General features: G+C 48.2%; 3 protein-coding genes across 12 annotated transcripts in view; 2 read left to right on the top strand and 1 right to left on the bottom strand.

Moving 5' to 3' along the window:
- LOC127577687 (lysosomal acid phosphatase-like) overlaps positions 1–11,742 on the top strand; it is a 281,423-nt gene extending 269,681 nt beyond the window's left edge. For 2 of the 9 annotated variants that reach the window (XR_007957420.1, XM_052029119.1), the window contains exon 12: positions 11,528–11,742. Coding sequence is in view for 7 of the 9 variants with exons in the window: in XM_052029113.1 (XP_051885073.1) it covers positions 8,155–8,330; positions 9,823–9,974 (328 nt within the window). In the remaining 2 variants the exon portion in view is untranslated. Of the gene's footprint in view, positions 1–8,154; positions 8,331–9,822; positions 10,323–10,743; positions 10,894–11,300 lie in introns of those variants that run through there. The other 7 variants (XM_052029123.1, XM_052029117.1, XM_052029113.1 and 4 more) reach the window with 7 other exon arrangements.
- LOC127577686 (lysosomal acid phosphatase-like) overlaps positions 1–24,223 on the bottom strand; it is a 265,300-nt gene that overhangs the window by 180,768 nt on the left and 60,309 nt on the right. The window contains exons 10-11 of one of the 2 annotated variants that reach the window (XM_052029110.1): positions 21,706–21,881; positions 14,525–18,245 (exon numbers count right to left, since the gene is read on the bottom strand). The exons of the other annotated variant lie outside the window; for it this stretch is intronic. Coding sequence (XP_051885070.1) covers positions 18,115–18,245; positions 21,706–21,881 — 307 coding nt within the window. The 3' untranslated portion in view covers positions 14,525–18,114. Of the gene's footprint in view, positions 1–14,524; positions 18,246–21,705; positions 21,882–24,223 lie in introns of those variants that run through there. 2 annotated transcript variants of the gene reach the window in all.
- On the top strand, positions 5,396–6,464 carry LOC127577690 (lysosomal acid phosphatase-like). The gene is made up of 3 exons (XM_052029126.1): positions 5,396–5,529; positions 5,825–5,957; positions 6,265–6,464. The coding sequence occupies exons 1-3, from the start codon at positions 5,521–5,523 to the stop codon at positions 6,450–6,452; spliced, it is 330 nt and encodes a 109-aa protein (XP_051885086.1). The 5' UTR covers positions 5,396–5,520; the 3' UTR covers positions 6,453–6,464.

Consider the following 24,223-nt stretch of genomic DNA (forward strand, 5'->3'; position numbering starts at 1 on the left):
TGGAACAGGACAAGGCAAGTGTCAGAGGACTGGCAGTGAGGAGCAGCTGTCCAGCTTTGATTACAGTGTGGGGATGCAGGGGCCTGAGCAGCGCCACTCAAATTGTCCTCTTTCTGAGGGGAGCGTGAAGGGGAGAGGACCAGTCCAACCCACTCCAGTGTACGATACATGGTGATGCTGGGAGTCCATGCGAAGGCCAGAGCACTGCCTCTTACTCGCAGCTCTGCAGCGCTGGGGAGGAAAGGTGGTGCAGGTGTATGGATTAATGGGCATTACACTGACATCAACAGGAGCTTTGCATGTTACACTGGAACTCTGTAAGGAGCGATGTCGTTTATGTTAACGGTGGCTGTGTGGTATTAGGGGTATCGCACCTTGTACCATTGTTGCATCGGAGCAGAAAAGTGCCCCTTGTGTTACATTCCCCAGTCCAGGCTGTGTGTCTGTATGCAGAGTTGTGCTTTTATGTATCTTCTATGGAGACAGATGGCAGTCAGTGAATGCACGTAAATACTTTTCACTGGCACTGGGCCAGAGTGTTGTATGTATGTGTTGTGTATATATAACTTTCACTAGAACTGGAGCCAGAATGTGTTGTGTGTGTGTGTGTGTGTGTGCGCGTGTGTCTCTGCATATACTTTTCACTAGCACTGGGGTCAGAGTGTTGCACGTATGTGTCTCTGCATATATATCTTTCGTTGGCCCTGACCAGAGTGTTTTGTGTGTGTGTGAGATTGTGTATATTTCACTAGCACTGGGCTGGAGTGTTGTGTGTGTGTGTGTGTGTGTACCTTTCACTCGCACTGGGGCCAGTGTTGTGTGTGTGTGCATATAGATGTTTGTATATATGTATCTTTCATTGATGCAGAGGTGTGTGTGTGTGTGTATCTTTCTCTGGAACTGAACAAGACTGGATTATTTCAGCTCCTTCTATACCCAATGAAGAATTGTCCTCGCTACACAAAATTGATTGCGGAGACGGAGAAAACGGATGAATACATAAAGATGGTGAAGCTAAACAAGGTACATATCACTCATACTATAGACATACATTGTAATCTCTAGTGCTATTCAACGATTCTGGCAGCATCTGTGCAGAGTGAAACACTGGTTATCAGGCTGGATCGTGCACAACCTGCCCATACTGTGTGATACCCATGGTCACATCCTTTCGTGAGGCATTGGTCGAAGGGAGCTCCAGGCCTTGCTGTGTCCCATGACGTGGAGCTGACCAGTGCTTCATCTCCTGTGCTTCTAAAGGAAGGTAAGGTGGTGGAGACCAGAGTGTTGTGGAGGAAATGGTCCCCCCTGAATGCTAAAAAGGGGAGGAGAACAGTTTGGTGGCTGCACTGAGCTGGAAATTGTGGAGAGTAATTCACTTCAACACGAAAGCAAGTCATATGGCAACTCTGCCACAGATGAGGGAGAGGAAGAGGTGAGAACAGAAATTCAAGAAGTGAAGCTGACAGTTGAGGCCCCTGTCAGCCACACTGAAGTGAAGCCTTCAGTTCAAGAAAGGGAAGATCAGAGGCATTTGTTATGGAAGGTGAAACCTCGGGGTAAACAGGTGACCACTCCACCTTCAAAGGCACTTGCAAAGTGTGCTGGAGCCACAGCAGCTCTTAAAATCGCCGCATCCTCTGTTTAGCGTCGCAGAGACGGGCAAACCTGGAACATGCCGACCAGCTCCAGAACTGCCTTCCCTGGCGTTCAAGTCTCCTAATCTCGCTGTTCAATATATGCTATGAACGTGTATCCTCATTTCTCAGGAATGGAAAATTCACTAACCCCAAAGGAAGATCTTCCTCCTTTTATTTCGGTCTAATTAGCTGACCAGGCATTTTGAGTTTACAGCCCTTAGTTCTAAACTCTTCTGCTGTTGGAAAGAGCCTCCCTATCTACCGTCATTCCTTCTCAGAACCTCGATGAGATCACCGCTCATTTTCCTAAACTCTGTATATGTGGCAATCTTGCTCTATCCATGCTCGTAAGAAAACCCACATCCCGTAACAAATCCAGTGAGTTTGCATGACTTTGTCTCTAAGGCCGTGCAAACTTACTCAACATTATAGGGTATGGGTTGTCCCTGGGTATAGAGACTAAAACTGCACACAGTATGCCAGATATTGTCTTTCCAGTGCCTTCCACAATTGTAGCCAAACTCCTTTTCATCTCTTGCAATAAAGGCAAAGGTGTCCAAAAAGTTCCTAATTGTTTGTTGCAGCTGCCAATAACTCTGTGTAACGGGCTTCGACGTCTCTCTTTAGACCACCGTCTTTTACTATTTTCTCAACATTTTCTATCCTTCTGACCAAAATGAATAACCTTTCATTTTCCTGCTTTACACTCCGTCTGCCTGCCTCTTGCCCACTCGCGTGCTGTCTATCTCCTTTTGCAGACTCTGTGTCGCCTCTACTGCTTACCGATGCACCTACCTTTGTAAGTGGTCACTGCCCCTCACTGTCACCTTGCCTGTTGTAGAATGACGCGTGGTGCGGAACAGAGAAGGAGCTATCTTGCACAACATGTCTGCACCAGGTCTTTCAAAGAGCCAGTGGTTTTACTATATATCCTTACAGATTTTTCTCTGTATTTTTCTAATTTCCTATTGGCTACTGTTGAACCTGTATCCACAACATTGTATAATGTATTCTGCACCCTAACACCTTGCGCCTTTTTAAAAATGCTTTTTTTCTTCATGTTGCCTCTTTTCTTACTCAACAGTGTCTTTTGCATATTGCCGTTCTATAAGTATATCAAGAGCAAGAGGGTAGTCGGGGAAAGAGGGGGTCCATTTAGTGACCAAAGGGTTATCTATGTGTGGAGCAAGGGAATGTAAGTGAGGTTGCTAAATGAACACTTATCCATATTCACCAAGGTGAAGGACATGGAGCTGCTGAGTTCAGGGAGAGGGATGTTCATAGCCTGAAACGTGTCAGTGTTAAGAAGGGGAAGGTGTTAATCGTCATGGAATGTAGAAGGGTTGATAAATCTTCAGAGCCGGATGAGATCTATCTCAGGTTGCTATGGGAAATGAGGGAGGAGGTGGCTGTGGCCTTGACAGAGATTTTTACATTTCATTAGCCACGGGTGAGGTACCAGAAAACTGGAAGATAGCTAATGTTGTTCCTTTGTTTAAGAAGGGCAGCAGGGAACTACAGGCTGGTGAGCCTTGCATCTGTGGCAGGGAAATTATTGGAGAAAATTCCCAAGGGATAGGATTTATGCACATTTGGAAAGGCGGGGGCTGATCAGGAATAGTCAGCGTGGCTTTGTGCAGAGGAAATCCTGCCTCACTAATTTGACTGAGTTTTTTGAGAAGGTAACAGAAAATTGAAGGCAGGGAAGTAGATGTTGTCTATGTGGACCTTAGCCAGTTAATATGGGCAAAGTCCTCGCATGGCAGGCAGGTCCAAAAGGTTAAGGGACATGGGATCCAAGGTGAGCTGGCTAATTGGATCCAAATTTGGTCAGGTGATCGGAGCTAGAGGTGGTGGAAGGTTTCTTTTCCGATTGGAAGCCTGTGACCAGGGGTAAACCACAGGGATCCTTGTTGGTGATCATATATTGACGACTTGGATGTGAATGTAGGAAGTCTGTGTGTGACATGAAAATTTGTGGCGTTGTGGATAGTGAGGACAGTCGTCTAGTTCTACAGCAAGGTATAGATCGGATGGAAACCTGGGCAGAGCGTTAGCAGATTGAACTTAATCTCGACAAGTGAGAGGTGATGCAGTTCGAGAAGTCAAATAGGGGTAGGACGGGTACAGGTAAATAGGAGGGATCTAAGGAATGTTGATGAACAGGGAGACCTAGGGGTTCAAGTTCAATATTCTCTGAAAGTGTAAACCCAGGTAGGTAGGGTGGTGAAGAAGGCGCATGGCAAAGGTTGGGGACATGGAAGATAAAAGTTGTGTTGTAACTTTACAAAACACTGATTAGACCACTCGGAGTATTGTGTGCTGTTCTGGTTCACCAGGACATTACCTGGATTGGAGGACTTTAGTTATGGGGAGAGATTGGATAGGCCGGGCTGGTTTTCCCTGGAGTGAAGGAGGCTGCAGGTTTCCTGATAAAGGCAGAGAAAGTCGGAATGTTTTTCCCCATGGTAGTGGTATCGAAAACAAGAGGTCACAGGTTCAAGGTGAGAGGAAGGAGTTTTAAAGTGGATTTTAGGGGGAAGTTTTTTTTACACAGAGCTGGCTGATATCTGGAACCAGAGAAAGTGGTTGAGTCAGATACAGTCACTACATTTCAGAGACCTCGAGACATGCACTTGAATAGGCAAGACATAGAAGGATATGGACCTCATTCAGGCAAAAGGCATTAGGGTAAATGGACTAAAAGGTCAGTATGGACGTGGTGGGCCGAAGGGCCTGTTTCTGTACTGTACAACTCTGACTCGATGACTTCAGCCACTGGGAACAGCTTCTCTCTACAGCTACACACTTGAGCCCTTCATAATTTCCAATGCCGCCTGTGACCAAACATTCTGGAAGCCCGACCTCTGCTCAAAGGACAGCAGTACCAAGGGCCCTGGATGGTGGTGAGGGAGGAGGTGTAGGCACAGGTGTTACACCTCTTTCAGTTACCGGGGAAGGGGAGCAGTGGGTGGGGGGGGATGAGCAGACAAGGGAGTCGAGGAAACTACCGCCTGCCAGCTCTTGCTCCACCCCTTCCCGCCCACCTCCCGATACCGGCCATCTCCCCTCTATCTTTCAGTCCAGGTGAACGGTCTCGACCCGAAACGTCGACCGTCCAGTTCCCTCCACGGATGCTGCCTGGCCCGCCGAGTTCCTCCAGTGTTTTGTGTGTTGCCCCAGACTCCAGCCTCTGTAGTCTCCTGTGTCTCTAGTCTGGTTACTGGTTCCCTTACAGGAACAGTCAGGAGAAGGTCATAATTAAAGGTCAGGGTTTTTGAAGGAATTCTGAGCTCTTTGAGGATACCTGATCCTAGATCAGTGTATCCAAGAGTGGTGTAACAACGATTGTATCTTTTGTCAACGAACTGATACTCCTTCTGCTATAATGTTTGCTCGTTTGCCATCTCTAGAACTTTCTGGCCATGCTGTCTTACGCCACTGGGGTTCCCAGGGACCAGATGTCATTCAAATATGCTTGGTTGATTTACGACACCCTGTTATGTGAGGTGAGCACCATGGACTTGTTACAAGACATCTGTATTAGTCACATGTACATCGAAACGCACAGTGAAATGCATCTTTTGCGTAGAGTGTTCTGGGGGCAGCCCGCAAGTGTCGCCACAGTTCCGGCACCGACATAGCAGGCCCACAACTTCCTACACCGTACGTCTTTGGAAACTGCAATCTTTTTTTTACAAAAGGACAATGAATGAACAGGAATTCAAACACACACACACACGCAGGCATCTGCACACCCTTCCTTCCCCCTCCAGAGCTACTACTTTGGCCCTTAGTCTTTGGATTTAGGTTTTTAAATCGGACTTTGGTTACCTGGACGTGACAGTGAAGAGGGGATGGGGCTAAGTAAAGAGCTCTGATGCAACGGGTAAGCAGCGGGAATCTGGGAAATTTCAAGATGCTGGGCTGATGTTCTCTTTAATGGGGAATTGGGCTAAGAGATCGATTGCTTAAGACTGGAATGAGGAGCAGTTTCCTCTGTGAGGTTTGTGAACCTTTGGATCACTATCAAACTGTGCGAGGATCCGGCGAGCTCTCCAAAGGCACTTCTCTGGTACTGTGGCCACCCGGACTCTGTGCCGCTGCGGTGAATGTGCACTGCTGGCTGAGCTGGGGACCAGTTGTGCCAACACGTAACCTCAGCACCCATCTTACCTTGGCAGCAACTTCACAACAAAACCGTGCCTTCCTGGGTGACGCCCTCAGTCATGGAGCACATGCGAACACTGAAGGAATTCAGCTTCGACGTCGATTACAGACTGTACAAGCGAGAGGAGAAATCGCGGCTCCAGGGAGGTGAGTTCTCTCGGGTTTAAGCTGGGGCCAGGACGGGAAAAGTGGGCGTGGTAAAAGGATGTGAGGAAACTGGGAGATCGCTCTGCTCCCCCCACGCCGATCCGTCTGCGGACGGTCTGCTCCCCCCACACTGACCTGTCTGCGGGCGTTCCCCACACTGACCCCCTCCCAGTTAGCATGGCTGCCTCCCTGTGCTCAGTGCCTGTGCATTGAGTGGTCCGTGATGTGACTGAACTGGTAACAGCTCCTGGATTGACTTGTCGATTCTCCCCATCTCCCATTTGCTTTGCTGTTGTCGTTATTGTAGGTGTGCTCCTGAAACAAATTCTCCGAAATATTGAACAATCGCTGGACACGTCTCCCACACCAAGTCCCAAGCTGATGGTGTACTCGGCGGTGAGTCCTCCTCGTGTTCAGGTGCTGGAACCGGCAGCATTCAGTGTGCCACAGATCCTCGCATGTTCCATGTTCTTAAATACATATGGTCACCATTAATAAATGACACCACAATTGGCGATGTTAAGTACACTCTGCACTGAAGGGGGTCAAGCACCTCTGTGAGGGTGAGGAGAGCTCTGCCAACCTTAGTGGAGGCTCCCTTCTGGTACCGTGTCCTACTGTGGTCTTGGTGCGGTAACCTGGAACTGCTGGATTTGGCCAATGATATTACATAAAAATGCATAATCTGTGGTATTAAATACAAGACACCTTACGTAGAAGACAGGTTGTTTGTGCAGGTGTTGTCTTTGTGTGTGTCTGAGTGTGTTGTGCGTGTAAAATTGACTTCAATATTTATCGACAATATTAGTCTGTTGCCAGCATGACACAAGGATTGTAGCTCTTCAAATGGCTCTGAGTGTTTACAGCCTTGCTCCAACTTACGCTGCCTGCCACATCTTCGAGCTGTACCTGGAGGACGACAGGTAGGTCCTGTTGTAGAAAGGTACGCTCAGCACACTGGCACTGCAAGCTCCACTTCACCAGGAGCCTGTTTGTTGGGGCCTGATCCGCCTGCTGACAGCAGGGGAGGGTCTCAGCTCTTCGGGCAGGATCTGCAGGCACTGAGACTCTGCCTGCCCATCTTACCCCTGGGGCAAAACCAAGACGCCTATGAAGCAGAAGAACAGAAAACACAGGAAATACTTAGCAAATCAGGCGGCATGTGTGGAGAGAGAAACAGAGTTTAGATTTCTGGTGTGTAGGAGTAGTTTATTGAGCTGGAGTATTCTAAAGGAGGATGAGCAGTGTCTGGTGTGGGGGAGAGAGAGAGAGGGGAAATAGGATGTGGGGATGGTGTGGGAACAGTCTGGGGGAGTGACCAGACTGTAGGGAAGGAGTTGGGTGAGTGGATAGTGAGGGGGACCAGGACATGGGGAGAGAGAGTGCGAGGAAATTTAGAGCTGATTGATAACATCTCTTTATCAGTCACATGTACATCGAAACACAGTGAAATGCATCTTTTGCGTAGAGTGTTCTGGGGGGCTGCCCGCAAGTGTTGCCACACTTCCGGTGCCAACAGAGCACGCCCACAACTTCCTAACCCGTACGCCTTTGGAATGTGGGAGGAAACCGAAGCACCCGGAGGAAACCACGCAGACACTGGGAGAACGTACAAACTCCTTGCAGACAGTGGCCGGAATGGAACCCGGGTCGCTGGCGCTGTAATAGCATCACGCTAACCGCTACACTACCGTGCCTGCCCGGTGCTGGAGAAATATAGAGTGGAGGATGTTGGGATGAGTGTGGGAAAGTGTTGGTTTATTATTGTCACTTGTACCGAGGTTCAGTGAAAAACTTGTCTTGCAAACTAATCGTACAGGTCAGTTCATTACACAGTGCAGATACATTGAGGTAGTACAGAGTGCATTGAGGTAGTACAGGTAAAAACAATAACAGTACAAAGTAAAGTGTCACAGTGACAGGGAAAGTGCAGTGCAATAAGGTGTGAGGTCACAACAAGGTACATCTGGTCTGCAGAGGTTTGGGGTGAAATGGGCAGAGCTGGTTTAAAGAGAACCAGGAGCAGTGTTGGGGAGAGAGGGGCGCAAGGTTGGAATGTGTACAAATCAACCTTCGCACACACCCCTCCCCCCAACCCCCCCCCCCCCCCCCCAAAGCCTCAGCTGGAGAGAGGCTAATCGTTCGGAAGTGCAAAATGACCTCCTCCTATCCTAAAGTGTGCCCGTGGCATTTACAGGTCCTTCACTGTGGAGATGTACTACAGGAATGAAAGTTCTTCTGCACCATATCCCCTCACTCTCCCAGCCTGCACCCAAAGGTGTCCCTTGGACAAGTTCATCCAGATCGCCAAAAGAGTGATACCTGATGACTGGGATGAGGAATGTGGCCGTACCGGTAACCACGTCCCAATAGGTAAGGTTCTGACACAGAGCTGTGGTGTTAATAACAGCTGACCCTGGTGCGATAGATGGGATTGTCCTTTTCTGGTCTCATCATTGGTTGCCCTCCATCCAATCTGATTACGAGGATCGTCATCGGGTTCATGATGTTAGAGCTGGCCCCAGCAGTGGGGAGTGCCAGTGTCTTGCATCCGAACCGTGATCCCTTGGCCCAACGTCAACAGTATTTTGGATGGGTGGTGAGGGTGGGGTGGGGAAGCAAGGGCCCAGAGAGAAGCACCAATCATGTCCCTTTGAATGTGAGTGGAGGCTGCGTGATAATGGAGACGGGACGGGACGGGGCTGGTGTGTCCTGAAACAGCCTCCCAGAACAAAAATGATTTGATTTATTTTCTGTCCATTAATGGACGCTTGACCCACATTACATTCCCCCACGTGCTCTCATTTCATTTGATAACCTCATTCGTTGATCACCTTATCAACAATCTTCTGAAAGTCCAAATACCCCACGCTCCCAGGTATGCCCTTATTTATTTACTTGCTGGTTGAGAGTGTCCTGACTGGTTGCATCACGGTCTGGGACGGCAATTTGAATGCGCAGGAACATAAGAAGCTGCAGAGAGTAGTGGACTCTGCCCAATACATCGCGAGCAAATCCCTCCCCACCATCGGTGGTATCTACAGGAGGGGCTGCCTCAAGAAGGCAACATCCATCATCAAAGAGCCCCACCATCCGCTCGCAGCTACCATCGGGCAGGAGGTACAGAAGCCTGAAGTCCCACACCACCAGGTTCAAGAACAGCTACTTCCCTTCAACCATTCGGTTCTTGAACCAACCGGCACAACCCTTATCACTGCAGTTTAGCAACACTAGGACCACTTTGCACTAAAATGGACTTCTTGTTTTTGTTCTAATTGTGTTCTTTCTTGTAAAATTCGTCTAGAATTTATATTTAGTTTGTTCTCGTGAATGCTGCTTATCTGATGCGATGCGCCTGTGATGCTGCTGCGAGTAAGTTTTTCATTGCACCTGTGCACACATGGACTTGTGCACGTGACCGTAAACTCGACTTTGACCTTTACCTCAAGTTGGCAATAAGATGGTAAATCGAGACTCTGCCCAATCCCATTATTATTTCCCAGGTTAACACTTCCGTAATAATGGATTCTAGCATTTTCCCTCCTACCACCGTCACTGGCTGTTTTCTGTTTTCCCTCTCCCTTTGTTAAATAATTGGGTTGCGACCTTAAGTTTGGGAGGACCGGCCTAAAGTCTCTCCCTCCTGGTTATTCCCACGCTGCCCTCCCATTTGCACCTCCTCCCCGTGCTCCACCGCTCCTCCCCACTGCCCACTCGCTGAGACTGGCAGCTGCTCGCATGGCCCAAGTGGCGGGGGCAGAGTCTGTCGAGGTGCGTAGGGCGCGGGCATTAGGTTGAGCAGCGTGGTCTCCAGAGGAATACGACTGCACCCCCCTCACATTCTGCTCCCTCCCTCTCCCCTCAGAGCTGATCCTGGGCCTGGCTGTGGGCTGCTGCCTTCTCCTGGTGCTCATCCTCCTGGCCGCGTTGCTGTGTCACCACGGCAAGGATCGACACCTGAACTACTGGAAAGTGGCCGAGGACAACGAAAACTCCCAGAGAAGGGCCTTGATCTGATCAGGACACGGAATCAAGAGATACCGTGGGATTGGGAGCAGTGTAACCGTAGAGGAGGTGGCTTACTTTAGATTGGCTTTGATCTGTGCAATGAGCAGTGTTTTACCTCCACTCTTTTTGGCGTTAGTTCCTGCAGAAGGGGAGCACTGGTTGGAAAAAGAGAGCTTGAGGAAAGGGGAACATAGATTTTAAAACGCTGCATTGGATGTGGGTGCTTGATTCTTTACTAATGGCTTTGTTTAGCTGGGCAGGATCAGTGAACTCTGTCCCGCAGCTATTCCACAAGGCTGCAGCCCACTGGCTCGGTCTCTGCACTAATGTTGGGTGCCAGTTACATGTGTTCTGTTGGGAATAGTTATGCCCAGTGTAAACATCCGTCCCTGTGGGTCTATCGTCTTTCATTAGGAAATTTAACTGCTGCTTTTCATTTGGAAATTTTGATTTTTATATGCTTTTTTAAAGAAGAAAAATCTGGCCTGGAAATTTCAACACCTCTGTGGTGTCGTGGGAGCAATCAGAATAGTGAGGTAACAGTGCCAATGCTGAGAGAGTTCTCACTGTGCACAACCCCTGTTCACTGTCTCTGCACAGCTGGGAGGCCGAGTGTAGGGGAGAGGCAACCTGCAGTCATTCTACAGCCACTTGCTTGCAGCAGTGGGGAACGCAAGTTCTCAGGGAAGATTATTCCACCAGGAGGTCCCCCTCTGCTGTCATCATTCTCCTGTCTTTCTCCAAAGCCAATCCTCTCTCTCAAATTCATTCTTTTCAGACTGCTGGTTCAGTGATTTGTACACATCAAGTCTGGCCAATGTGTGTACTGGTTTGTACCACTGGATGTGTTGGGAGACTTAGACTTGGGACACTGTGGTCAGCATGAACTGGTTGGGCCAAAGGGCCTGCATCCCTGCTGTTTTGCTCTGACTCGCAACCGAATGGCTAGGAAGGAAAGTGAAGTTTTTGGATGTTGTTAAAAAAACAAAATGACCTTTTAGTGATCCTCACCCAGTCTGGTCTAGATGTGTCTCCAGCGTGAGCTGCACTGAAGTGGTTTAACCAGCTGCCTGGTGTACGAATTAAAAGACAGCTCACTACTGCCACCTTTAAGGTCAGGATCTAATTCCTGAACTTGTTGGCAATGTTCTGACTAAAGTGAAGGTTAAAAGCAGCTTATTTATCTGGGCAGCTGCATATTCCCCAAGGCTTGTATTGGTGGGAAGAAGATTTTTAACACTTGTATAACTGGATATCAGAAAATTGGAGCAACTTGATGAGAAGCCATTATGACGTCCTTCCTGCTGTCATTGTTCTATATTGCTGCCCTTTCAGAATTAAACCTATAATTTCATCAGACAATCTCAATAACAACAATCACACGGAGGTCAGTTCATCCTTTGGAAAGGACAGGTCCTCCACAACACAGGACAAAATTGGAAAATTCGAGTGCATGGCTTTTTCATACAAAGGATGGCGGAAGTGTACAATTCTCCTTCCCCCAAAGCTGGTGGACACTGCAGATAATTGGAGCTTCCGAGAGCAAAGAGGATTGAGTACAGGTAACTGAGGGAGAGAGGGCAACACAAATTCAAAGCACAACTCACCCAAGGTCTGGCTGACCGGAGGACAGGCACCTTCCAATTCTGGTTATTGACTGCGGGGCTTTTATTTCTGCTGCACTTTTGAATCATTTCTATCGCAAGTTAAATTCAATGAGCTTGCGATCGTCTCGGCATTTTATATTTTTTTTGGAAATAAACATTGCTTTTCTCGGCCTTGTGTATCATTCCAAGCCTTATTTATTTGCAGTGGTGACAGTGGCTAAAATTGGTAAAACTATCCATCTCCCACTTTTGGGTTTATGGGGTTTCTGCATAGGATGGTGTGGAGGATATTGCAAGGCAGCAGAAATACGAAACTGACTTGACCTCGCCCTCGCCAATCTACCTGTGACAGATTAATGTGTCTGTCACAACATTAGAAGAAGTGACCACTGCACTCCCTGCACAGACAGTACTGTCGACACACTGAGAACACCTTGTGTAGCTCTACAAACATGCTAAATGGGATGGACTCGGCACAGATCTGACGGCTCAAACCTGGGCATCACCAAGGTGCTGTCAACCACCTGCAGAAATGTTCACCACCACAACCTGTAACCTCATGGCTCAGCATATCTTTCACTCTATCATGATTATTAATCCAGGGGATTCAGCAGATGAGATCAAGGCATTGATAAGGGAAAACAAAAGAGCAGCTTGTGACAAGCACCAAAAAAACAGGCACTCACAGGAACCTGAAAAAATTAATGAAAAGAACCTGAAAAGGTTAATGCAGACAGACAGGTATAATTATACTGGAAAACAAGGAAATGGCAGTGAAACAAATAGTTTGGGCTTTCTTGAAATGAAAAGACAGCAGATGTTTAACCCCACTCTCTAAGAGGAGAGAAAACAGGTAATGCTGGAAACGATCAGAGTCAGGGAAAGAAAATCATGCTTGCCAAATCTGCTGGAGTTTTGAAATGTATAACTAGCAGAATTAAATAAGGGTGAACTAGTAGATGGGATGTATTTGGATTTAAATATTTAAAATTTTTTATTTAATACAAGGCCTTCTAAGATGCCACACAAGAGATTATTAAACAAAATGAGAGTGCACCTCTGTATACTGCCTATATTGAGGATTGGTTAACGGATTGGAGATGTTCAAGTTAGGATGTTTCATGGTGGCCTGCTGGGGGGGGGGGGTCACACAGCGATCAGCGCTTGGGCTCCAGCTGTTCCTAATCCATATCAAATGGATGCACCAAAATTTGGTGGTAATTGTAAAGAGGGAGCGGAGAGACCTCTTGGGAAATAGACAGGGTTAGTGAATGGGCAAGGACAAGGCAGATAGATATGTGGGGGGGAAAACAGAAAAAAATAGAAAGGCAGAGTATTCTTTTAAAATGGTGTCTGATGGAAAGGTGTGCAGTTGAGGGATGCAGATATTGCCGTAGAGAATCACAAATGTGCATGTACTGGAAACAATTAGAAAGGGAACAGTACGTTGGCCGTCATTGCAAGAGGATTTGAGGACAAGAGTACGTCTTGCTCCAACTCCATAGAGCACCCAGAGTGAAAAACTTCTAAAAAATGAGCAAGAGATCTGAGTTAGTGCAGGAAAATGGTGCTGAGGTGAAAGTTCAGCCAAGAGCTTATTGACTAGCGGAGCAAGCCCGAGGTGCGGAATGGTTTCTACATCTTTGTGTGATGTCAAGCAGCATCTTACAAGATGATAAGAGGCACAGATCAAGTGGGCAGTCAGAGACTTCTCCCCAGGGTGACAATGGCTAACACGAGGGGACATAATTTTAAGGGGATTGGAGGGAGGTATAAGGGGGACGTCAGGGGTAAGTTTTTTACACGAGTGGTGGGTGCGTGGAACGCAATGCCTGCAGAGGTTGTTGGGGCAGATACATTGGGGACATTTAAGAGACTCATAGCTGGACACATGAATGATAGAAAAATAGGGGGCTATGTGGGAGGGAAGGGTTAGATAGAACTTAGAGCAGGAGAAAATTTCAGCACAACATTGTGGACCGAAGGGTCTGCACTGTGCTGTTGTGTTCTGTGTTCTGTCCGAGAGCAGTTGATGCAGCAAAGGTTCTGGAACCAGCGAGTTACTCACCCTCGCACCCCCAAGGTCTGTCCACCATCCACAAAACACCAGTCAGGAGTGTGACGGGATCCTCTTCACTTGCCTGTATGAGTGCAACTGCAACAACCTCGAGCGACCCGACACCATTCAGGTCAAAGCAGCTCACCCCGTCAACATTCATTCCCTCTACCACAGTGTGTTCCATCTATAATCCAACTGCACGTCCCCAAACCTGCCATCTCCACCACCAGGGATATTGAGGGCAGTAGGTGTACGGGGACACCAGGCTCCCCCCACCATCCTGACTTGGAAACACATCACCGGCCCTTCCTCACCACAGGGTCTAAATCATGGAACTCCCCCCCCAACAGCACTCTGGGAGTATCTTCAGCTGAAGGACTGCAATGGTTAGAGAAGATGGCTTACCACCATCTTCTCGATTGTAGGTTCCAACCCTTCCAGTGACAGCTGGATCCTGAAAAATTAAAAAAAGACCAGTCTTGTACTTCATTTCCAGTAGTTTCTTCTCCCTCCTGGTATTCCAGATTCCACTAATCCTCCCTCAGAAACATTTTGCCCTTCAGCACCCTCCCTCAGCCAGCACCACCGCTGCTGCTCGTCACTCACACTCTCCCCTATCAGACCTTCTGGTCCATTCTCCCTGGTCTCTCTTCCTCCTCCGACCTAAAGTGTCAACTCTCCCTTCACAGTCGCCGCCTGACCTGCTGAGTACTTGCGGCGAGCTTCTTATGGAGGTGTTGCCCGGAGATACAGAAATGAGTCTCGTTTCCAGGGTGAGTCCATGGAACCGGAACGAACTCTGTCCAAGCCCGTCAGAGAGCGAGAGAGCACTCAGCAGGTCATGTGACATGCAAATCAAATCTTTACACAAATTTGCAGAACAGACTGTTGGATTACCAAGTTTCTTAAAGTGCTTTTAATACAAAAGTAACAAGCGAGAGACATAGATAAAACTTCCAACATGACATTCGCTTCTGGTCTCCGTCCAAGGAAGGATGTCATGTATCATATTCAAAGTTATCCGTCATTGACTTCACAATATCTGGTTCTCATCCTCAAAGCTCAGCAGAGGGGATCAGAAACCAAAGGACAGAGATCTAGAAGGATTAACGCAGAGCTGAGCAAAAATGTTCTCATCCAGGAGGTTGTAGGAGTCTGGAACTTACTGCCTGAAACCCTCGACATATGTAGACATTACTTGGAGAGCAGTGATCTCGGGGTTACAGAACCAGTGTCAGAGGTGGGTTAGGCTGGGTACCCCTTTTTTTGTAATCTGACTGGGACAGACATAACAGGCTGAATGGCCTCCATGTTTTATTTTCCAGTTCTAAAGCTACCCTGATAAGCTAACTGTCAGCAAGTCCAAAATCTAAGCGAATAGCTCTTCGGAGTTGCTTCAAGAGTGACCAATACAAAAAATATTGTTAATTAAGGCCATCCATTCACTTCTGAAACTGTGCCTTGAATATCTTAATTTTCGTTTGAAATGTGAAGGAATGCGGAGGAGGAACAGATCCGTGGGAATGGATCATCAGGAGTGAAGGGCAACTTTAGGGCAAGGGTCCAAGGGCTTGTTGGGAAAGTAGCCCAGGTCAAGGTTAAAGGGCCAAAGGCACTAAGATGTTGGCGTTGCAGGTCTTCCCAGTTGAATTGCAGACACTGGTGGGATCAGAGGGGTAGTGGTGAGGTGGTGTCAGCCTACACGTGCTCTCCACGGCTCCTTTTGCTCATTGTCTACCATGCTGCCACCAAGCATTCGATCTGGAAGCATCAGACGGAGTAAAATGTGAAATTGTTTATTTTGTCAGGGAAAATCAAAGAATATCGAAATGGTGAGGGATTGCAGTGCTCTGCAGTGCAAAGGGATCTAGATGTCCTAGTGCATGATTAACAGAAGCTAGCATGCACGGAACTGGCAAAGCTAACGGAATGATGCTGCCTATCGCTGCTGGAACTGAATGGCATAGAAAGGGAGGGTATGCTTCAGTTATATAGAGAGCACGTCTGGAGTACTGTGCACGGGACTGGTCTCCTTATTTAGGGGGAGATGTCGATGCATTGGGAGCTGCAGAGACGTTTACTACACCCATACCTGGAATAGTTGGGCCGAAGGGCCTGTTTCCGTGCCGTATGACTATGACTCTAGGTCACGGTTCATCAAATTTGATCGGGCAAGACAAATTACAGACAAAGATTTAAGAAGTGATTGAAGGTCTGGTTAATATGTTGAAAGCTTTCATCAGAGGACCAGGGCAGTCATTCAGTGACTCTAGGCTAACCTGTACCTCAACATTTCACTCCTTCTCCCTCAACATCATTATCCAACAAAGATCTACAGATCTCAGGTCCAATTCCATGAGTTTCAGATCCATGGTACTCCACAAGAAACAGCACTTCCTGATTTTACTCCTTTAAACTTTAAGAAAATCAGGACATATTGGAAATAATCAGAAGCTCAGGGTGAATCCGTGGGGAAGAGATGAAGGTTAACATCAAGCTGACAGGCTCTGTGTTTCTGTCCGTAGATGTCGAATGATTTGTTGGGTTATCTTCAGTTTATCAGTCACATTTACAAGGTCAGCAGTATTTTCGTGTTGCCGCATTTTCAGCTCGTGCTCCTTGCTCTGTGGTTCCCAGCAGAGAAAGTCATTTCTCACCAGCTTCCCCCCGAGAATCCCTTTAGTTTTAAATTATCAGATTAAACTTTTTAAGTCACTTAAAAGTCCTGGTATTAAAACTATGCAGCCACTGGCCTGGATTTTAACTACCACATAGTCTCTGGCCACATTAAGCATCACTTATCTTGGTCAGGAGATAATACATGAGCTTTCTTTTGATTTGGATTGATAATAGATTTGGCACACAGACACATTTGATAAGGATTACATCGTACAACACACACTGACCCATCGTGGATCTCAGGTGGTCGAGGGATTCCTGATCCTTGAATACATCAGTTGAGACATTCTGTCCACTAGCATCTTGCGTGCGACGTGATGGACGTACAGCACACCCGCCGATCATTCCAGTTTCGATGAGAGCACGCTGTTCCATCGAGACGCGTTACGTCCTGTTCCCACTCTCTGCCCTCGAGGGCAGATCAATCCCACTGGTTCAGTTGGTAGCTTCTGGTTTCCCCCTTTTGACTTTCCACCATGGTGGGAGTTTGTGGAGGCTGCACTGGTTTGGTCCAACTTTATGTATGACGGTACAGAGCACGAGGTTCTGCATTGTAATCTGCACGCTGCACTGCACGGTGTGCACTACAGTATCGCACTCCAGTAGCCTCAGTCAAAACCGGCCCAGAAATGTTTCAAGAAGGGTTTATGTACCAAAGGATTTCCAGTAGCAATTTCACCTTTAAACATCCGCAGCCCACAATACTGGCACAGCAAGTGCTCGACATTGAACTGGGCTCAGTGAGACCAACGTGGGCACAGACCTGGCTTTTCCTTGCAGTCGGAGGCAGGGGAGAGGCGAGTGAAAGTGGGGCTGAGTTAGTGACCACTCACCGGTCAGGAGTCAGGATCCCACAGAGTTGACTTGACTCAAAAGGCCCCCAAGGATGAGTAAATCAAATACTGGAGGGGAAACCACAGTAAAGCAGCTAAGCTGCTGACTTACTTCATTGCAGAATTCTCAGCAAGGAGTTGGCCCTTCTGTCCATCTTAACAGTGCTGGCTGTCCAATTGGCGCCACCTGCTTTAAAGTCATTTCCACAATACAACATTGTACATAAGTTCAAACTAAAATCACGGTTTCAGCAAAATTTGCCTTGTGAAACTGCAGAAAGTATTTGGTCCCATCGATTGAAGTGTCTCGAGTAGTTGTGCACAGAGGACGGAAGGGGCAGTACCTCTGAGTGCAGCTACAGATCGGGCAAGCTGCATTTCAATCACACGGTTCACGTTTAAAAACAGGCCCAGACACTTCACCTCGGCTTAAGGAAAGTGGCTTCTGAGCAAAGGACAAGCCTCCGAAAAGGGAGGCCAGAGGAAAAGTGGGGGATGAACTGGCGAGTGCGGATTCTCTGTGGCTGAAGCCACCGTCACCGGTGGCGAGGAGTGTGTGCACAGGCTCCCGGGTCAGGAGTGAGGGGGAAGCATTGGGTGGGATTCCAGGCTTTGGACCAGAGGTAGAGGTGAAGATGGGAGGTTATGGGGCTGGAGGTGGTGACGAAAAAGAGACCACGAAGTGGACGAGCACTCTAAAACCAAAACTTTGACGGACAGGACAACGCTACTGAGGATTGTGAGGAGAAGGCAGACAGTGCGTTTGCAAGGCATGGGGATTATAAAAGCCAGCGGGCTGGCTGGCTGTAACGACCCTCCCCAGAACACAGCAGCACACAAGCGATTGGCACAGCTGTCGGTCCGTAATCTCACATCTCCAGTTCTCCAGCCTCCCTTGGCCCGGGATGGATTGACGTCGAGCCCGGTCAATACTCCTCCCGGTTGTCCGGCCCGAGTAAGGCCACCGAGAGTCAGGCCAGCTCGTCGCTGCTGGTCGGCACTCGAAGTCGTCGGGTCTTCCGTTTCCAGCGCCAGCACAGGACAATCCCCAACACGCTCAACAGGGCAAAGCACACGCTCAGCGCCACAGCCAGAACCGTCCCTGTAAAACACAACACCCACCGGCTCATTCAGTTCCGCGAAACCAGTTTCAGAACAGCTGGGAGCTTCCCCGGAGACTTGCTTCATATTCCTTTGGGTGAGGCATTAAAAGCAAGACTGCATCTACGGTCACCCGGTGCAGCGGGGGGGGGGGGGGGGGGGGGGGGGGGGGGACGGGGCCGGTCACTTGGGGCATGTCCTGGTGGGTCTTCCCCTGGGCCTGGCCGAGCCGGCCGGTCCAGCCTGCCTGCCCCTCTCTCCCGGGCTTACGTCCGCGCCCGGGTGTCCTTGGAGCAGGTGGTATCCGCGGGCACCCTGGTTGAGTTCTGTGATGGGTGGGCCCCTCAGGGGACCGCGTGTCGTGGACGATGGGAATGTGATTCTCAGCTGAAGTGTTGCGTGTGTGTTTAGTGGGTGTTAGTTAGCGTTATTGTTGTAGTTATGTCGTTTGCATCATTTTTCTTCAGCTTTCTGTGTTAGCTGTAGTAGTTTGACACTGGATGTCCTTTTGTAGTGCTTTTAGTAAATAAACGTTTGTATTTAATTTAAAAAAAAGACCACATCTGCTCTCCCAAGATGATGTAAAAGTCTTTACAGGGAGAGGCGGCTCCATGGTGCTGACCAACTGCCACGTCGCTAATACGTACCATTTCACCAGCACTCTGTACAGCTGGTATATAAAATGGCTAACATGTTTCTTCCCCTGCAATGACTACGCTTCAGGTGCTTCTCTGCTTTGGGACGTTCTAAGTCTAGAAAGGCCGGGTAAAAATGGGAGTTCCTTCCATTTTCTGAACTACCTGCAGCCCCTTGAAGACCCAGCGGAACAAAAACCCCAAAAGTAAACCAAATCATTGCCAGAAAACCTCTCTCACTGTATCATGGAGCAAGTGAGTCATCACCTGACCCAATACTGGCTGAGACCAGCAGCTCACTGACCCACACCTGCTATTGCCTGGAGGTCAAGGGCAGCAGACGCACGGGAACACCACCACTCACAGGTTCCCCCTCCACCCTTCCGACGTGGATAAGTATTGTTATCCCTCCGAGCCTAAAACCTGAAACGCCCTACCCAAAAGAATTGTGAGAGCACTTTCAGCAGAAGACTCGTGGCCATTCGAGAGGTGCTTCGTCACTACCTTCTCAAGGGCAGACTGGTGTTGGAGAACAAGTGCCGGCCTTGCCAGCAACACCAATGTCCCCTTAAGTGAAACAACACTGTTTGGTCCCTAATCTGACTGCTCCCTTTACGGACCTTCAGCTCCCCCTGACAATATGCCTTCAGCTCCTCGATCCCATTATCGAAAGGCCTATCTCTCACCCGATGAGTCCGTGGGCCAGTCCCTGGTTAAAAGCTAAAGCTGGTCTTTGAAAGGAACTGGAACCCAGGCTCATTTTGCCGCCCTGCCTTCTGCTCGTGATCTTACCAATGTCATCTTCAATTAAATACTGGTGGCATACAATTGTATAAAATTATGAGGGGCATAGATAGGGTGAATGCACACGGTTTTGTTTCCCCCCGAGGGTTGGGGAATCAAGAACTAGAGGGTATAGGTTTAAAGTGAGAGGGGAGAGTTTTAATAGGAACCCGAGGGGCAACTTTTTCCCCCACAGAGGGTGGTCCGTATATGGAACAAGCTGCCAGAGGAAGTGGTTGAGGCAGGTACATTAACAACATTTAAAAGATACTTAGACAGGTACATGAATAGAAAAGGTTTAGAGTTTAAAATGCGCCAGATGGGACTAGCTTAGATGGGCATCTTGGTTGGCAAGGACCAGTTGGGCCGAAGGGCCTGTTTCCATGCTGTAGGACTCTGACTCTATATCGTAAAGCATTAGACACCTAGCCTTTGAGTTGATTCCAAGGCAAGTCGGGAGGAAGAGTTTTCATTGATACAATTGCATTATTTCGGCACTCAGTTGTGAGCAGTGTTGTTACACAGCCCAATAACACACAGCACCAAGGTTCAGCCACATCAACACCTCTTCTGACTGCTGTAGAGGTGGGGTACCAAGACTCGGGGACACCAAGCACCATATCCACCCGCAGCCTGAACTCACAAGATCACCAGACAAGGGAGCAGGAGGAGGCCATTCGGCCCTTCAAGTCTGCTCCAAGGAAAAGAAAGGGAAAAAGAAAAAGTAAAAAGAAATGAGAAATGGGGAAAAAAGTCTGCTCCGTGAGCTAAAGGAAGAAAAAACACTATTCCTTCCTAGCCCCAATTTCCAGCCCTATCCCCATATCCCTCGATACCTTGACTAATCAGATAACTATCTATCTCCTCCTTAAACGCCTCCAATGCTCGGGCCTCCACTGCTGTACGTGGCAACGATTTCCATAAATTCACTACCCTCTGGCTAAAGAAATTTCTCCTCATCTGTTTTAAATCTGTACCCTCTAATTCTAAGATTGTGCCCTCTGGTCCTGGACTCACCCACCAAGGGAAACAGCTTGACCACATCTACTCTGTCCAGTCCTTTCAACGTTCTAAATGTTTCTATGAGGTCCCCTCTCATTCTTCTGTACTCCAGTGAGTACAGTCTAAGAGCCGACAAACGCTCATCATATGTAAGCCCTTTCATTCTGGGAATCATCCTCGTAAATCTCCTCTAAACCCTCTCCAACATCAGCACATCCTTCCTAAGATATGGGGCCCAAAACTGAACACAGTATTCCTCACTAGTGCCCTGTAGAGCCTCATCAACACCTCCCTACTTTTATACACTATACCTCTCGAAATGAATGCCAACATAGCATTTGCTTTCTTTACCACCGATCCAACCTGGTGGTTAACCTTTAGGGTATCCTGCACGAGGACCCCCAAGTCCCTTTGTACTTCTGTACTTTGAATTTTCTCCTCTTCGAGAAAATAATCTGCCCGTTTATTTCTGTTTCCAAAGTGTACAACGGCACTCTATTTTTCTCAGCTCCATGTACCTATCCAAAAGACTCTTAAACGACCCTATCATATCCGCCTCTACCACCGTTGCCAGCAGCCCATTCCACACACTCACCACTCTCTGAGTAAAAAAACTTACCCCTGACATCTCCTCTGTACCTACTCCCCAGCACCTTAAACCTGTGTCCTCTTGTGGCAACCATTTCAGCCCTGGGGAAAAGCCTCTGACTATCCACACGATCAATGCCTCTTATCATCTTATACACCTCTAGCAGGTCACCCCTCATCCTCCGTTGCTCCAAGGAGAAAAGGCCGAGTTCATTCAACCTGTTTTCATAAGGCATGCTCCCCAATCCAGGCAGCATCCTTGTAAATCTTGTACCCACGCTAGGATCTTTCCTGTAATACCACGGGCTCCTATCTTGTTTAGAACCTTATGTGCAGCACCTCGTCAAAGGCCTTCTGAATATCCAAGTAAACAACATCCACTGACTCTCCTTAGTCTATCCTGCCTGTAGCATCCAGCTACTGACAAGCTCTCAACCTGCTCAATTATGTTACCTGTTTGCGTGGAGTCACTGGAGACCTTGCATTCCTCTTCCCAGTTGTCAGCGATCAGATGCTTGGTGATTTGGATGAAGTCCTGCAAGGGACAATGCTCAGTACAACTTGGAAGAGTCAGCCGATGTGGCTCAGAATCAGACTGGTTCCTGAAGTACATATCCAGTGTGAAGGACCTAGAGAAACCACATGTACGTACAGTGAGCTCTATTCAACGCCAGCTTTACAGAAATTGAACAAAAAGGAAACTCCATATAGGAACATACAACTTGAACTTGGATTAGGTGTCAGTGGCATGGCTGCCTCTGGTTTCACTGAGGAAAAGGCTGTAACCCTCTAGCAATCACCCAAAATCTTTGCACTATCAATATTTAAAGCAAAACTAATAAGATATCTTTATTCGTCACATGTACATTGAAACAAACAGTGAAATGCATCTTTTGCGTAGAGCGTTCTGGGGACAGCCCGCAAGTGTCGCCACACTTCCGGCACCAACATAGCACGTCCACAACTTCCTAACCCGTACGTCTTTGGAATGTGGGAGGAAACTGGAGCACCCGGAGGAAACCCACACAGACATGGGGAGAAGGTACAAACTCCTTACAGACAGCGGCAGGAATTGAACCCAGTTCGCCGGTGCTGTAATAGCGTTATGCCAACCACTACACTAGATGACTGAGTAGGGCAGCATTTATTGCCCATCCCTCGTTGTCCACGAGAAGGTGGGAGTGAGCCGGCTTCTTGGGGAGGTAGTTCCTGGGTTTAGACCCAGTCACAATAGCCAGGGATATTTTTTCAGCATCAGGATGGGGTGCGAGTTGGAGGGGGCCCTGCAGGTCATGGCATTTCCTGCCCTTGTCCTGTTAAGGTGGTGGAGGTGGCGGGTTTGGAAGGTGCAATCAGAGTAGATGAGCTGTGCGCTTTGTAGATGGTATCTGGGGGTGGGGCAGGCATGTGAAATAATGATGGACTGGATTTTCCTTTGCGTGAACAGGACATAACTGGACAATATTCCATGCCGTCAGGTAGACGCCCGTGTTGTAACTGTACAGGAACAGCTTGGCTAGGAGCACAGCTAGTTACAGGTCTTCAGTGCTACAACCAGGATATTATCTGGTTCCACAGCCGTTCCACAGTCAACTGCACGAGACAGAAACACGTTATCCAGATGCAATCACGCAGAAGGCAGGCCAGCAGTTCTACTTCGTTAGGAGTTTGAGGAGAATTGGTATGTCAGCAAAGACGCCTACAAATTTTTATAGATGTACAGTGGAGAGCATTCTGACTGGTTGCGTCACCGCCCAGTACAGAGGCTCCAATGCACAGGATCGCAAGAGGCTGCAGAGGGTTGTAGACTCAGCCAGCTCCATCACAGGTACAACCCTCCCCACCTTGAAGAGGACATCTTCAAGAGGCGGTGCCTCGAGAGGGCGGCATCCGTCACTAAGGACCCTCACCTTTCGGGACACGCCCTCTTCTCATTACTACCATCGGGGACGAGGTACAGGAGCCTGAAGACCCACACTCAACGATTCAGGAGCAGCTTCTTCCCCTCCGCCATCAGATTTCTGAATGGTCCATGAACTCTACCTCGTTATTCCTCTTTTTTGCACTATTTATTTTTGTAATTGATAGTAATTTTATGTCTTTCCACTGTACTGCTGTCACAAACAACAAATTTCAAGCCATCTAGCTCAGTGATAATAAATCTGATTCTGAACTGTCTGTCATGATGCTCCTGCTGTTTAGCAAACATGCAGTCCTTTGTTGACTTCCACCGTGATGCCACCTCATCTTTTACTGCTCCCAGCAAGCCTTGTGCACTCCTTATTGAACCAGAATTGATAGCTGGCGTGATGGTAACGGTCGTGTGAGGGGGATCTGGCGAGCACAAGGTTACAGCTGGTAGTGGAACACAGTCCTGCTCCTGGTAATGGCCAACGGTGCCTCATGGAGGCCCAAAACTGAGCTGCCAGACCTACTCTGACATCCAACACTGCAGAGGGAAGATGGCATTTTACAGTGATTACTACTACCTCTTCCATCAGGTAGAAATATAGGAGCCTGAGGGCACGTACCATCAGGCTCAAGGACAGCTTCTACCCCACTGTGATAAGACTATTGAATGGTTCTCTTATATGATGAGATGGACTCTGACCTCACGATCTACCTTGTTGTGACCTTGCACCTTATTGCACTGCACTTTCTCTGTAGCTGTGACACTTTACTCTGTACTGTTATTGTTTTTACCTGTACTACATCAATGGACTCTGTACTAACTCAATGTAACTGCACTGTGTAATGAATTGACCTGTATGTTCAGTTTGTAAGACAAGCTTCTCACTGTACCTCGGTACAAGTGACAATAATAAACCAATACCAATACCTTCTCCCCGTGTCTGCGTGGGTTTCCTCCGGGTGCTCCGGTGTCCTCCCACATTCCAAAGATGTATGGGTTAGGAAGTTGTGGGCGTGCTATGTCGGCGCCGGAAGCGTGGCGACACTTGCAGGCTGCCCA

Source organism: Pristis pectinata, chromosome 14 (assembly GCF_009764475.1).
Source record: "Pristis pectinata isolate sPriPec2 chromosome 14, sPriPec2.1.pri, whole genome shotgun sequence".
Lineage (NCBI taxonomy): Eukaryota > Metazoa > Chordata > Chondrichthyes > Rhinopristiformes > Pristidae > Pristis > Pristis pectinata.